The sequence below is a fragment of the Carlito syrichta genome, unplaced genomic scaffold (genome assembly GCF_000164805.1).
Source record: "Carlito syrichta isolate Samal-C Ts95f unplaced genomic scaffold, Tarsius_syrichta-2.0.1 Scaffold314328, whole genome shotgun sequence".
Lineage (NCBI taxonomy): Eukaryota > Metazoa > Chordata > Mammalia > Primates > Tarsiidae > Carlito > Carlito syrichta.
In genome coordinates this window covers 195,411-208,567 of record NW_007258424.1, presented here as the reverse complement: position 1 = coordinate 208,567, position 13,157 = coordinate 195,411, and the positions used below count along the sequence as shown (strand labels likewise).

Here is a 13,157-nt window from a genome sequence, read left to right as displayed (position 1 = left end):
TGCACCTCGAGTGGGTGAAGAATCTGGAGGGCGGAAAAGTGCCTGGTCTGGCTGGTCGAGAGTCTGGTCATCTGGGAGCACTTCCTTGACATTCCCCACCTCCTCCTCCTCTTCCTCCTCTTCTATGCATGACTGAAGTATATGAATCACATATTCCAAAAGCAGCAAATGAAATAGATGCCAGGAGCCTACATTTAAATAATAACCAAAAGGAATACTTTTGGTAGATAGGCAATAAATAAATCACCAGGAGATGAACAACTTATCTGCAGAGAACACCCATGTCCCAGAGCCTCATGCCTGTAGCTGACCCTGAAGGCCTGGGTGGGGTCCATCATACATGTAGAAATCCACGCTTAGACAATCCCCAGCAGGGCAGCTTGTGGGCAGAAAGGACAGAGAGCTAAATAGCTTGAGCCACAAGAGGGAACGTGAAACCCATCAGTGTGAGATAGGAGGAAAGCAAATCCTACAGGCAAAGGTGCTGTTCCTGGGGCTGGAGAATGTGCCCCTTGGCCTCATGGCGCCCCATGGTTGGCACACAGGGACGTCAAGAAGGAGGTGGGACGACATGGGGGCAGAGTGAGGAAGGGACCCTGCTGCCGTCCCGTGGAGCTTGAAATGTAGTGCCTCTGCCTTCTTGCAGTTGCTGTGGCTGCATCTCCTTGTGTGGGCAGCGGGTAAGGAAGCCGGCTGGTTCTCCTGGAAAAGGCATCACGTGGGCCTGCAAGTGCTGTCAGTAGGAAAGTTGTGGAGGGGAGACAGGAGGGCTTGCAACTTAGCTGAATGCTCTAGATCCCAAGCTCTCCCAGAAAAGAAAATGATTGCTAATGTTTGCCTGAGGAATAGAGGGGAAATCTGGCCTGTGGCAGTCGTTGAAAGATAATTTTTAAGTAAAGGTAAAACCATGACTCTCCCACAGACGTAAGATGAACACACATCAAAGATTTTATTTAACTCATTGATGAAAGAGGGAACTAGTAAGATGTTTCAAGCGGGTAAAAAGATAACTCAAAGAACTAAACACAAACTATAGGCAGGAGGGGATGGTGACATTAATTTACAAACAGATGCTGAAGGGACCTGTCCTCATGGTAGTATCAATTGCATCCACCTGACACAAGGACTCTGCAATTCTGTGGAAGCAGACCCATTTGCATTACCCGTTTGCTACAACTTACAGAGCTATAAAAATAACTGCAAGATAATGAAAGGTAAAGATAACCCAGAGGAGTGTGGGGTTGGTACCTTTCATCGGTTTCAAAGCCTTTTGTTCAAGTCAAGTAATCTTTGTGTCCATTTCAAAGCCCTTCACAATTTTTTCCCTGCATAATGCTCATTGTTCCTTGATGGATCTGGGATGAGAGATACTGTCCCTGTAGGATAGCCGGAACTGTCTGAAATAAGCCTGACCCACTTAGACGTGTGAAACCAAAGTCCACGTGAAGAAGAAAGACTGTTGGTGTTAATACTTTGACTTCATACGGATGTCCAGAGAAGCGAGACTGGGAAAAGTAATAACTACAAGGCTCGTGATTGCATGTGAATTTTGCTCTCCCTATTTCTGTGATTGCATGTGAATTTTGCTCTCCCTATTTCTCTGGATGAGCATTAACATAAAGCAGAGTGACTGTGGACTTCATTAAAGGGGAGGACCTCATTACAAATGGGTGTCACCTATTCGGCAGCTTATGGCAGCAGCCCTGCAGAGCTCCAGGTGTTTGCAAAACTGGTCTGCCTTCCCTTCCTTCTTGCCTGCTTGCTGGGAGGGCATCTGGCCACCCTCTGGGGCAGGGATTACTTGCCCTGACTAGAGTGTCAACTCACAAGGGTGGAGACTTCGTCTTTTTACAGCTGTATGCCCAGTGCCAAGGAAGGTGCCTGGGACATTGTAGGGACACAAGAAATACCTGTTGAAGGAACGCTCCATTCCATGAAGCTAGTGGGCTGAATGGTGAACTTCTCTTCCTATAGCCCTCTTTACGAGGCATCTGAGTCAAAGAGGTGCCCTTCCCCAACTCAGGAAGTCCAATGATTTGACCAGGAAGTTTGCAAAATGCTTACTACTTAACTCTTTCTACCATCTGCATATGTTGGCGGTTTTTATCAAGGATTAGTCCTGAGAAATGAAGTATGGGTGCTCTGAAGAACCCATTTTTTTTTTCTTTCCTCTCAGTTGTCTCTCTCAGTGCTTTTCTCAAAATGTCTCAAAGCTCATAATTCAAAAACAAGGGGAGGTTTCCTATGTGTCTAGCAATGATGGAACAGGAAAGAGAAGCATAGTTCATCTGTCTGGTGGACTATCACGTTGCCGTTGAAGAAAGATGACTGTGGTTTTCTGAATCTATATTGTATTTTACATAAAAAGGTTAAAAGAAGATGGCTAGATTCTACATAGCAATATACAAGATACTTATGCTATGATATCATTTTTGAAAGGTAGAACGCAAAGGGTTGTATATTCTCTGACTTACCAAAGCTGTCTCTGTGACAGAGGGTCATAGCTTTGCTCACGGCAGTGAGAAGGAAATTCCACTTTAGCTGGAAACTGGCCGCCAGTTTGAGAAACTCCTCTTTACTTCTGCTGGGCTATTATGTTTTTGTGAGAAAAAAAGGCTGGATTTATGATAAAAATCAAGGAGCATAGCTTGTTTTCAAATGCACACAAATTGGACAGGCACAGACACTTTAAAAGAGCTAAAGAGGAAGACAAAACAGTGAGGTGGGCCCTGAGGCAGCAGCAAACATGGGGCCCATTTCTAGTCTTGCTCTGTCCACCGTGGAGATGGCTCCAGGGCAAAACCCTTTAAAGCTAGTGGAGAGAAGGGGAGAGAGGTAGGAAATTGGCCACTTTTTTTTTTTGTTATTCACTGTGAAATTTTAAAAAAGAAGTCATTTGTGACAGAGAAATTCTGGAAGGGCAGCTGCACCAAAGTCTGCTTGGGAATGGCCATTGCGAAGAGTGGGGACTGTTTTATACTAGGACTTCTGCATGCCAAGCCTGATTGTGAAAAAGGACATAGAATCCCAGAATGACGAAAACCAAAGGTGCTTATTTGGGAAGGCACGCAGCTGGTTGCCGTGCCGTGCAAACGGTCTCAGGACTGGAAAGGCCTCGCCCCGGCATCCAGCAGAGGTGTAGTCATCTGACAGCCTGATTGACACCAAACTGGATACCGGCAGGATGTAAGTGGAGTCACATGAATTTCAAATGTGCATGTTGATACACATGCTCCAAAGCCTCTTCTAATTCTCAGTCACATGCCTGGGACCACCCACCGACTCGACCACATGTCTTTGAGGAAGATGAAGAGGCTGACTAGGAATGACGAGATGCCCTTTCTTTGCCATTGCTTCTCTTCCTTTCTGACTCAGTGACAGCCCCCGACACACCAAAGGGTTGCCCTGAGCTTTGGGTGGCTGTGAACTCCTTTGGAGGCAGCATCCTCCCCAGTTGTCCTTACCATCTGAAACAAGGCTCTTGGGAGGAACTCCTCCCATCAGTGTTCAATGGGGTGGGGGGTGGGGGGGGGGGGGGGGGGGAGATTAAATTAAGGGGACAATGGGAGGACAAAAAATAGGAATACTTTCTAAAAGCATTGTAGGCACTTCATGTTCCCCCATTTAGAAATTATTCTGGGGCCCAAATGGCACAAGAACAGTGAGAACAAAACACACGACAAAGTCGGACGTTTCCCTCTGCAGGGGTACTGCCAGATGCTAGCAACTGAAGCCATGAGTCATCTCTGACAAGCCCAAGGGTTTGCATTTTAACAGTCTGAGTGTTTTTACTGACAATGGTCTGTTTAAAAAAAAAAAAAAAAAACAGTCAAGCTATTTTATAAAAGCAAATCCTTCAAATGCAAGCAGTTACAAAAACACCATTTTCCTAACACGCCTCATTTGTGAAGACTGGAGGTAAGATGATGGAGATTTGGGAAGCAGAATGTTACTTGGTTTACAATGATAGGATTGGCAGAAATGATCTCGGGGGCTCAGTGGTTAAAGCTGGAGGCTGAGTGAGTCTACCAAATAAGGAACAGACTATTGACAGCTTCTGTCAGTGACGATAGACAAGCCTTCGGTGACCGTAGGAATAAACGTCCCAGTAGCCATGCAGCTCTGGACATGGTCACTGCTGCTATTAATAAGCTTTGCCCAAGACCAACAAAGAGGAATATAAGCCACAGAGAATCTGGAATGAATATATATTTTTTTATTTTTGAGTTGGAGTCTCACTGTCGCCCAAACTGGAGTGCAGTGGCCGCTCCCGGCCACCACAGCCTCGACCTGCTGGGCTCTGGCGATCCTTCCGCCTCAGCCTTCCAAGTAGCCAGAATTACAGGCGCTACCACATCCGGCTAATTTTTTTGATTTATTGTAGAGATGAGGTCTCGCCTGCCCAGGCGGGTCTTGAACCCACGGGCTCAGGCAATCAGCCTCCCAAAGGCGTGGGATTACAGGCTGAGCCACCGAGCCCGGCTTGGAATGAATATTTTTAAGAAGCAGATGAAGCAGACACCTGCCAGGGTGGGAATCAGCTTTCCAGCTCCTTCTTGAAGAATCTTCTGGTTCACCTCTAAGAGGTTTAAGACTGCAAAGACCCCTGTAGTCTCAGTTATTATTTCTGCCCTTTCTCCTTGACTGAGAGGTCAGAGATACAGACAAGGCCGGGTGAGTGGGACAGAGAATAGCAGCAATGTGGCCAGAAGCTTTGATAAGAACGCCCAAAGCTGTGCTCCCAGCCCAGGCCCTCCGATTCTTTCTTTGCTCTTTGCACCAGGGTCCACCGTTCCTTCTTCTCCAAGGACGCCCTCCATTTCCCAAATACTCACTTCTGCCCTTGAATGCCTTGTCTTCCTCTTAGCTTATTTTAATCTCACACATGCTTTGCATCCCAGCTTAAGTCCCACCTTCCCTTCGAGGCCTTTCCCACCCCTCAGCTTTGGGGAGCATGGTGGCTCAACAGGCAGGGCCTGCTTTGTTTCCCTCTAGGTTGTAATCCACACCCCCTAGCTCCCCCAAAGCACCCCAGGATCACTAGAGCGAGGGTCCGTGGCCTCTCTGCTCCCCAAGGGTGACCAACCACGCAAATAATGCTGAAAATCAAGCCCAGGACCCTACTGAAGTGCTCCCAGTAGCCACGTGGACCAGAAGGACCAAAGCCACCCACATCTGCAACCAAGCCATCTTTGAGCTTTGGAAATCAAGCCAGACATTTTATTGGGACCCGTCTGCAAAGCATGCAGACAAGTGCTATTCTTTCCAAACAGACAAAAGCCCACCTACATGCATGCTCACCTGCACAGACACGCTCAATGCACCCTCACCAACTCACACACACACACACACCCACCTGGACACACGTGCTCATACACCGACACATACATGCTAACCACTCACACACAAATGCTCAGAAACACACCTACATGCTCACCTCCCTACACGTTTACCCCCATACCCATGATCATCACACACACATGCTTATCACACACTCACACACACGTGCTCCCTCGCACACACATGCTCATCTACTCACACACACACATGGTCACCCCCACACACGCATACACTTTTGTGATGTGCCCCCGTCAGACTCTGCCCTGCTACAAAGGGACAGGCCACCCCCTGCCCCCGCTCCCACGCCAGCCCTGATACATCTCTGGCCAGAGCTTGAGAAATCTCTTTCTCATACTCACAATGAGCATTTTGGCTATAATTTAGCTAGAATGATCAACACCCACTCTTTTCCTTTAAAAAGTCCTGGTTTTTATACCTGGAAGACAAATGCTTGGAGATTTGATGACAGACAGCTCAGGAATACACTGAGATCTGTTGATGTTCCCAGCAGAGAAATTAAACTGCTTAAGCCTACAAAAAACAAAACAAGCAAAAAGATTGCATGTGCCACAACAAAATCTATAGATATTTGTGTACCAGGTAACCTAGGGGATAACGTTGAAAAGTAGTTCAAAGGGATTCTCCAAGGCCTCTCGCTTATTTTGAACACTACGGCTGGATTTGTCACCTCTGGGGTCACCTCGTTCAGAGTCCTATGGTCCTGCCTGCTATGATCCACCTTTGCTACTTGCTGAAATGGAAAAAAATATTTTGAAACAATAACCACACCTTGCAATTATACAGACCCCGCCTTCAGATGAGCTCACTGCACGATGCAGACATGACCTCACCTATCCTTGCCATTGTCATAAAAGGGCTGACTGGTTTATTAATGTCACGTAAGGGATGGCCGACATCAAAGCTGCTGAGGGACAAGCAGTGCCTCCAGCGAGTGTGACATCAGGTCCTGGGCCCTCCACCTGCACAGGTTGCATGACAGGGAAAGAAGAGCCTTTGGCCTTCCCGGCTTTTTGAGTGCCTCTGGGTGGCAGAGTTTGGAAAACTGAGGAGATTGCTGTGACCCAGGCTGAGACTTGGTGAAGGTTCACCCGGACTTAGAAGCACCTGCATGCCAGGTCTCAGCAGTGGCTCTCAATGTGATGTCATCCTGCAGGACTCTGCATCCTCTCACTGGGACTTACAAAGATGCCAGGAGTGTGGGAGCCCTGGCCAGGCCAGCGAGCATTCTGGCAGGAACCTTGTTGGGACTAGGGGGGTGGCTTGCGCCTTTCTGGAGTTTCCTGGGCTCGGACTAGGGAGAGCAGGGTTTGGGTGGCCACCTGGGATTTCTGGTGCCCTGGGAGGGGAACCTTTTGGGTTCCTACCAAACAGAATTGTGGTCTGAAGCCTGCTAGGTTAGGTGTCAACCTTTTGGTTGCTGGATTGGTGGGAAGAAAAGTGCCCCAGGGGAGGATCTGGGATTTTCGTCAACCAGGGCCACAGGGACTGAACCCACAATCAAGGGACAGGACAGTGAAGGAGAACAGGCAGAGGTTATTACCAGCGAGTATGGACCTATTTCAATATTTTAATAACCGGTATAATCTGACCAAGGTCATCCTACTTCCAGGTGAAGGAAAGAAGACTGGATAGTTCACAGGTGGGGATTCTATGTATTGCTGAATCCATGTATCCGCTAGTCATAAAGTACTGAATTGCTACTAGGTGCCAGCATGATGCTAGGTGGCCCCAGATGAATATAACACAGCTGTCACCCTGAAGGAGCTCCCAGGAGCTGGGCAGGCAGCTCCCTACATGGTTGGGTGTACTGGGTCGGGTTATGTCCATGGAAGGAGGGGCAACTCAATCTTTTTTGGGTCATCCTGGCCGGGGGTGTTTGGAAAGGGCACAAACAGGGGAACCTGGCACCTGTGCCACCTTCCTATTGACCATCATGGGAGGGCCTATGGTCTGGCCAATTATCCATAATCTGGGGGAGGGGGTGGTAACTATGCTCTAGCCCTTCTCCTGAAACGGCTCAAATATGTCCTCCCTGAGTTCTTTCTCTCACTACTTTTGCCACCCCCCCCCCCCCCCCCCCCCCGTCCCCGGGATGTAACCAAAAGCAAGTCAGCCAGCAAATTCTCACTCTTTATAAAAGAAAGCTACCAGTTTCGCGTGGTGGCTCACACCTGTAATCCCAACACTTTGGGAGGCTGAGGTGGGAAGATCACTTGAAACCAGGAGTTCGAGGCCAACCTGGGTAACATAGTAAAACCCCATTTCTTTTCTCTTTTCTTTTCTCTTACTCTGTTTCCCAGACTGGAGTGCAGTGGCATGCTCACGGCCACCACACCCTCAACCTGTTGGGCTCAGGTGATCCTTCCGCCTCAGCCTTCCAAGTAGCTGAAACTACAGACACATGCCACCATGCCTGGCTAGTTTTTGTGATTTATTGTAGAGACAAGGTCTCACCAAGTTGTCCGGGCTTGTCTTGAACCCCTGGACTCAGGCAATCCTCTTGCCTCGGCCTCCCAAAGTACTGGGATTACAGGCTGAGCCACTCCATCCGGCCGAGACCCCATTTCTTAAAAAAAAAAAAATTAGCTAGGCCTGGTGGCTCATGCCCGTAGTCCCAGCTACTCAGGAGGCTGAGGTAGGAGGATTACTTGAGTCAAGGAATTCAAAGTTGTAGTAAATTCTGACTGTGCCATTGTACTCCAACCTGGGTGACAGAGCAAGACTGTCTCAAAATAGCAACAATAATAATAATCAGATAGCAAATGTCAAAAATATCCACATGACTTTGTGCCACTTGTTTATAAAGTAGTAAAATACGGGAAAAGTACCATTGTCAAACTTCACATTGTTAAAAAATAATACATGACACCACTAATAGGAGTGGCAGCTGATTCTGGGGAGGAAGAGAGCTAACTCAATCCAATTCAGGCATGATGGAAGAGACCCTTGAATCTGTGCATGTACAAAATAGACACAAAAATTAAATGTTTTCCCAAAGAGAGATACTCCAGTGAGAAATATTGCCAAGTGGCAATCACTTTTTTTTTTTTTTGAGTTAGAGTCTCACTCTGCCGCCCAGGCTCACGTCACTGCAGCTTCGACCTGCTGGGCTCGAGCAATCCTTCTGCCTCAGCCTTCCAAGTAGCTGGAACTACAGGTGCACACCACCAAGCCCAGCTAATTTTTTTGTGATTTATTGTAGAGATGAGGTCTCACCAAATTGCCCGGGCTGGTGTCGAACCCCTGGGCTCAGGCAATCCTCTTGTCTTGTCTTCCCAAAGTGCTGGGGTTACAGGTTTGAGCTACCATGCCTGGCCGTGGCAATCACTTTTATCTGTTCGTTCATTTACTCAACAAGCACATATTAGCGCTGCTGCCCTGTCCTATTGTGGGGTGAGTCCTGAAAACACAGGGACACAGGGCAGTCTCTGGGGCATTCATCACCTCCTGCAGGAAGAGATGTATAAGCAGATACATCAGGACATCAAAGGGTGATAACGTTCTACCTCCATTAAGAGATTCAGGAATTAATGATGGCCGTGCTATTCCCAAATATACACCAAGCACTCCAGTAAAGAAAGCTGTAGACGAGGTTGGGCACCATGACTCATGCCCATAATCCTAGTACTTTGGGAGGCAGAGGTGGAAGGATTGCTTGACTCCAGGAGTTCAAGACCAGCCTGGGCAACACAGCAAGACCTTGTCTCTGCAAAAAAAAAAAAAAAATTAGCTGAGCATGACGGGCCATGCCCGTAGTCCCAGCTACTTGGAAGGTGGAGGCTAGAGGATTGCTTGAGCCCAAGAGTCTGAGGCTGCAGTGAGCCATGATCACACCGCTGTACTCCTGCCTGGGAGACAGAGTGAGACTCCAGCTAAAAAAAAAAAAAGTTAAAATTAAAATTAAAAAAGGAAGTTTACATTTCATCTCCGAGTTGTTCTCCAGGTTATCCGCCTTGTTGGAGTCACTTTCTAGGGCTTTCTTAGAAATATCCACAGCGCCCTGGAGGATGATGGTGTGCAGATCCAACTTCAAAATGCTGACCCTCTGGTTATTTCTCAGTACCATTCTCATGGTCTAAAGATGATGGGGAAGCATAATATGTAATTAAATCTTGTTATTATACTTTTGCTTAATCCCCCTCTCCAAATTGCCAAGATTTGCTTTGCTGTCCCCGAGGAGAAGGAAAAGTGGATGTGGGTATTACCCATTACAATGGAATCTTCAACAACAATTAAAATGTGAAAATTCCACACATTCTGGAACTGACTTTCTGGAAACCAGCATTTCGAAGACGTTTGCTGATAGGTGGAAGTGTTCGGGGCTGTCAGTGTACTGCTATTTCCTATTCTCTGCACCCCACTCCGTATGCCTAAATTACTCTAGAGAGAAAAATGGGTGATTGAGTATCCATGAGGGAAATGTAGGTATGGTGTGGATCGATTCCGAGGGGGAGCCCGGGGGGGATTCCAAAGCTGTTTGTCCTTTCCCTGTGGGGGCCTTGGACAATGAGCTCATTTCCTCAGCTGCCAAACGGGGACAATGTAATCCCTGACATTTTCAGGCTGTGTAGGAAGGACACTCAGTAGTCCTCCTACCAGTCCTAGGTGCAGGCACTATAACCCCCTTCATTTTACAGAGAAGGAAACTGAGGGTACTTGGGGTGTTCAGGAACTTTCCCAAGGGAGTCCCTTAATGATGAGGCTCAGAACAAGGGCTGGCTCTCGAACCCAAGCTTGCTGCTCTGATTGGGTTGAGATGAAGGACTTGGTGCAGGACCATTGCCAGAGTGAGCGAGTCACGAGTGTGGAAGCCCTGGAGAACAGGATGGCCATGAGGGCTTGAGCGGGGCACAACCCCAACGAACCCAGAGTCTGGGGAGGGCTTTGTGCTGGAAGGATGGAGACCCAGCACGGGTTCCAGGGAAGACCCAACAGAGAGCCTCTCAGTGGAGACTGATAGGGAGCAGAGTGACAGTCCCCAGGCTCTGTCCTGGTGCCCACAACATTTCAGAACAGCATCCTAGCATTTTTTCTTCAACTCCTCTCAACTCTCCTCTAACACAGCCGCTACAGACTCACCCTAAGAGTGAAAAGATCAGAGTTGCGGAAGCTGTGGTCAAACTGAACCCATGGCATCACACACAGGGCTCAAGGGGTCTGTGTTTTCTAGGCCCTGCGATGACACCCTTTCACCTCTGACACCAGCTGGCCCAGGTGGCCACCTTGGTATGGGACCTCCCTCAGGTATCTTTTAAGTTTTGATCTTTCTCTTCTGCCCAGTGAGAGCTCAGGAGATTGGAGTCTTTCTGAGGAAGGATAGGAAAGGAGCAGGCTTCTAGCCAGAAGTCACGTGGCCTACCAGGCCTCCAAGGCCCTCCTGCCTGCCTTCTGCCCTCCAGGGGGATGGAGAGGCCACCTGCTCCCGGGAGATGCTTGCAGATCTCACTTCTCACTCTGGGAAATTGCTTTGATCCCTCCCGTCTGTTTGGCTGCAACCTACCTTTGCCATGTTGGAAAGGTAGGTCTTTCTTCTTAGTCTTTTGACAAACACAGTGACCTCTGTTAAGAACAACACAGGTGGCCATTACTGATACTAGAACTTAAAGTCCTCATGAGCTACAGTGGAGAAGAAGAGCTGCCCATGTTTTGAGCAGGAAGACACAGCTGTCTAAATTGCATCCTCACTTTCCCCCATCTGCTGGTCCTTTCCTGAATGGCTAGGGTATTTCAGCAGGGCCTACTTGACTAAAATGTTCCCATGTGCCAGTGAAATAGCTAATGAAATATGCAAAATAATTACAATAACTTGCTTGACATAAGTAACTCCATTTTATTAAAATCCTCCATCTTAGTTGCCTACCTAACCTAAAAATAGCCCCCCAATGTATACGTGTGATTACTGTAATGTTCCCATGACTATAGACCCACAGCTTTGTTCCTCTAAGCTGTTCACACTGACCGATCATGCTAACTGTTTGTAATACTCCCTAGCTACAAGTTCCATGTAAGTGTATGCTTTGTTAACTGAAATTAGATGTTGCCCCAAGAAATTGTTAAGAAATTATTACTGGCTGGGTTCGGTGGCTCAGCCTATAATCCCAGCACTTTGGGAGGCCGAGGTGAGTGGATTGCCTGAGTCCGCAGGTTCGAGACCCACCGGGTAACTTGGTGAGACGTCATCTCTACAGTAAAGAAAAAAAAAATTAGTCAGGTGTGGTAGCACACGCCTGTAGTTCTGGCTACTTGGAAGGCTGAGGTGGAAGGATCGCCAGAGCCCAGCAGGTCGAGGCTGAGGTGGCTGGGACCATGCCACTGTACTCCAGTCTGGGCAACGGAGTGAGACTCCAACTCAAAAAAAAAAAAAAAAGAAATTATTACTTATAAAAACTACCCCTACCACGTCCCTATAGTTTATTGTTATATTTTGTTCCTTTTTAGTTCCTTGTTCCCTTACCCTCTTACTATGTAGACAACCTGCAGATTTTACCTATATACGTTTTTTGCTGATTATATTCTGTGTCAAGAACTTCATGGCAAGAGCCTACTCTTGACTGCACGCTAATAAAGGACTCACTATTAATTTGGACTTGGCATGATGGCGTGACTCCTTCTCACACTTCGGTCATAACACCAGAAAAATTAGGTAATCTCAGCATCTGACATGAGTGCTGCTATGGTCTGAGCATTTGTGTCCCTGTTTCCAAATTCATATGTTGAATCCTTATCTCTAGGGTGATGATATTAGGAAGTGGCGACTTTGGGAGGTGATTAGGTCATGAGGGTGGAGCCCTTACAAGTGACATTAGTGCCCTTAAAAGCAGAGGCCCCAGGGAGACCTCTCGCCTCTTCCGTCATTAGAGGACAAAGCAAAAAGACAGCTGTCTATGAACCAGGAAGCAGGCCTTCACTAGACAGCAAATCTGCCAGCGCCTTGACTTTGGACTTCCCAGCCTCCAGAACCATGAGAAATGTATTTCTATTGTATATAAGCTACTCAGCTTGTGATATTTTTTTAAGAGTAGCCAGATTGAACTAAGACAGGTATTCAAAGTGGTTTATGATTTTGTCCAGGAACCCTGAGCACTTCTAACTTTCTCATCTCCTTGGAAAATGATCAAAGGGAAGGAAAGAATGAAAAGAGAAACATAAAGCGAGGTGAGTACATTCTTCTTGAATGTATTCATTCATTCATTTGACAAATATTAAGGAGAACAGTTATGCAGTGTTTGCTCAACAAATTAGTTGCTGGACGTTTGCTGAGTTGATGAATCGAGGACATTCTTTCCTTTGAGGGGCTCATCCTTTGGGGGATGGGTCGCCAGGTAGGCAAACACTTCCTAACAGCAGGTTAAGTGCTCCATGGCAACATGAAAGCACAGAGGAGAAGAAAGTGAGTGGTTCCAGGAAGGGAGAAGCCTGTTTAGAAGAAGGTATCAAGGAAGACTTCACTGAGAAGGTGACATCTAATCTGGGTTTTGATGCACAGATAAGAATTAGCCGGGAGAATAAGGGTGGGAAGATAGGTGCAGGGATAGGAGTCCAGACATAGAAAATAGCAGGAATAGGCCGGGTTCGGTGGCTCAGCCTGTAATCCCAGCACTTTGGGAGGCCGAGGTGAGCGGATTGCCTGAGCCTGCGGGTTCAAGACCCGTCTGGACAACTTGGCAAGACCTCATCTCTACAATACATCAAAAAATCAGCTGGGCGTAGTCGCGCGCGCCTGTAATTCCGGGTACTCAGAAGGCTGAGGCGGAAGGATCGCCGGAGCCCAGCAGGTGGAGGCTGCAGTGGCCGGG

At 47.6% G+C, this 13,157-nt stretch overlaps 1 protein-coding gene across 1 annotated transcript in view; it reads right to left on the bottom strand.

Annotated features, from left to right (window-relative positions):
- The window catches only part of RFX8 (RFX family member 8, lacking RFX DNA binding domain), a 67,586-nt gene that overhangs the window by 5,109 nt on the left and 49,320 nt on the right, over window positions 1–13,157 (bottom strand). The window contains 5 exon segments of the mRNA XM_008071429.1: window positions 1–188; window positions 2,475–2,589; window positions 5,777–5,871; window positions 9,280–9,436; window positions 10,862–10,920. Of these exon segments, the coding sequence (XP_008069620.1) occupies window positions 1–188; window positions 2,475–2,589; window positions 5,777–5,871; window positions 9,280–9,436; window positions 10,862–10,920 (614 nt within the window).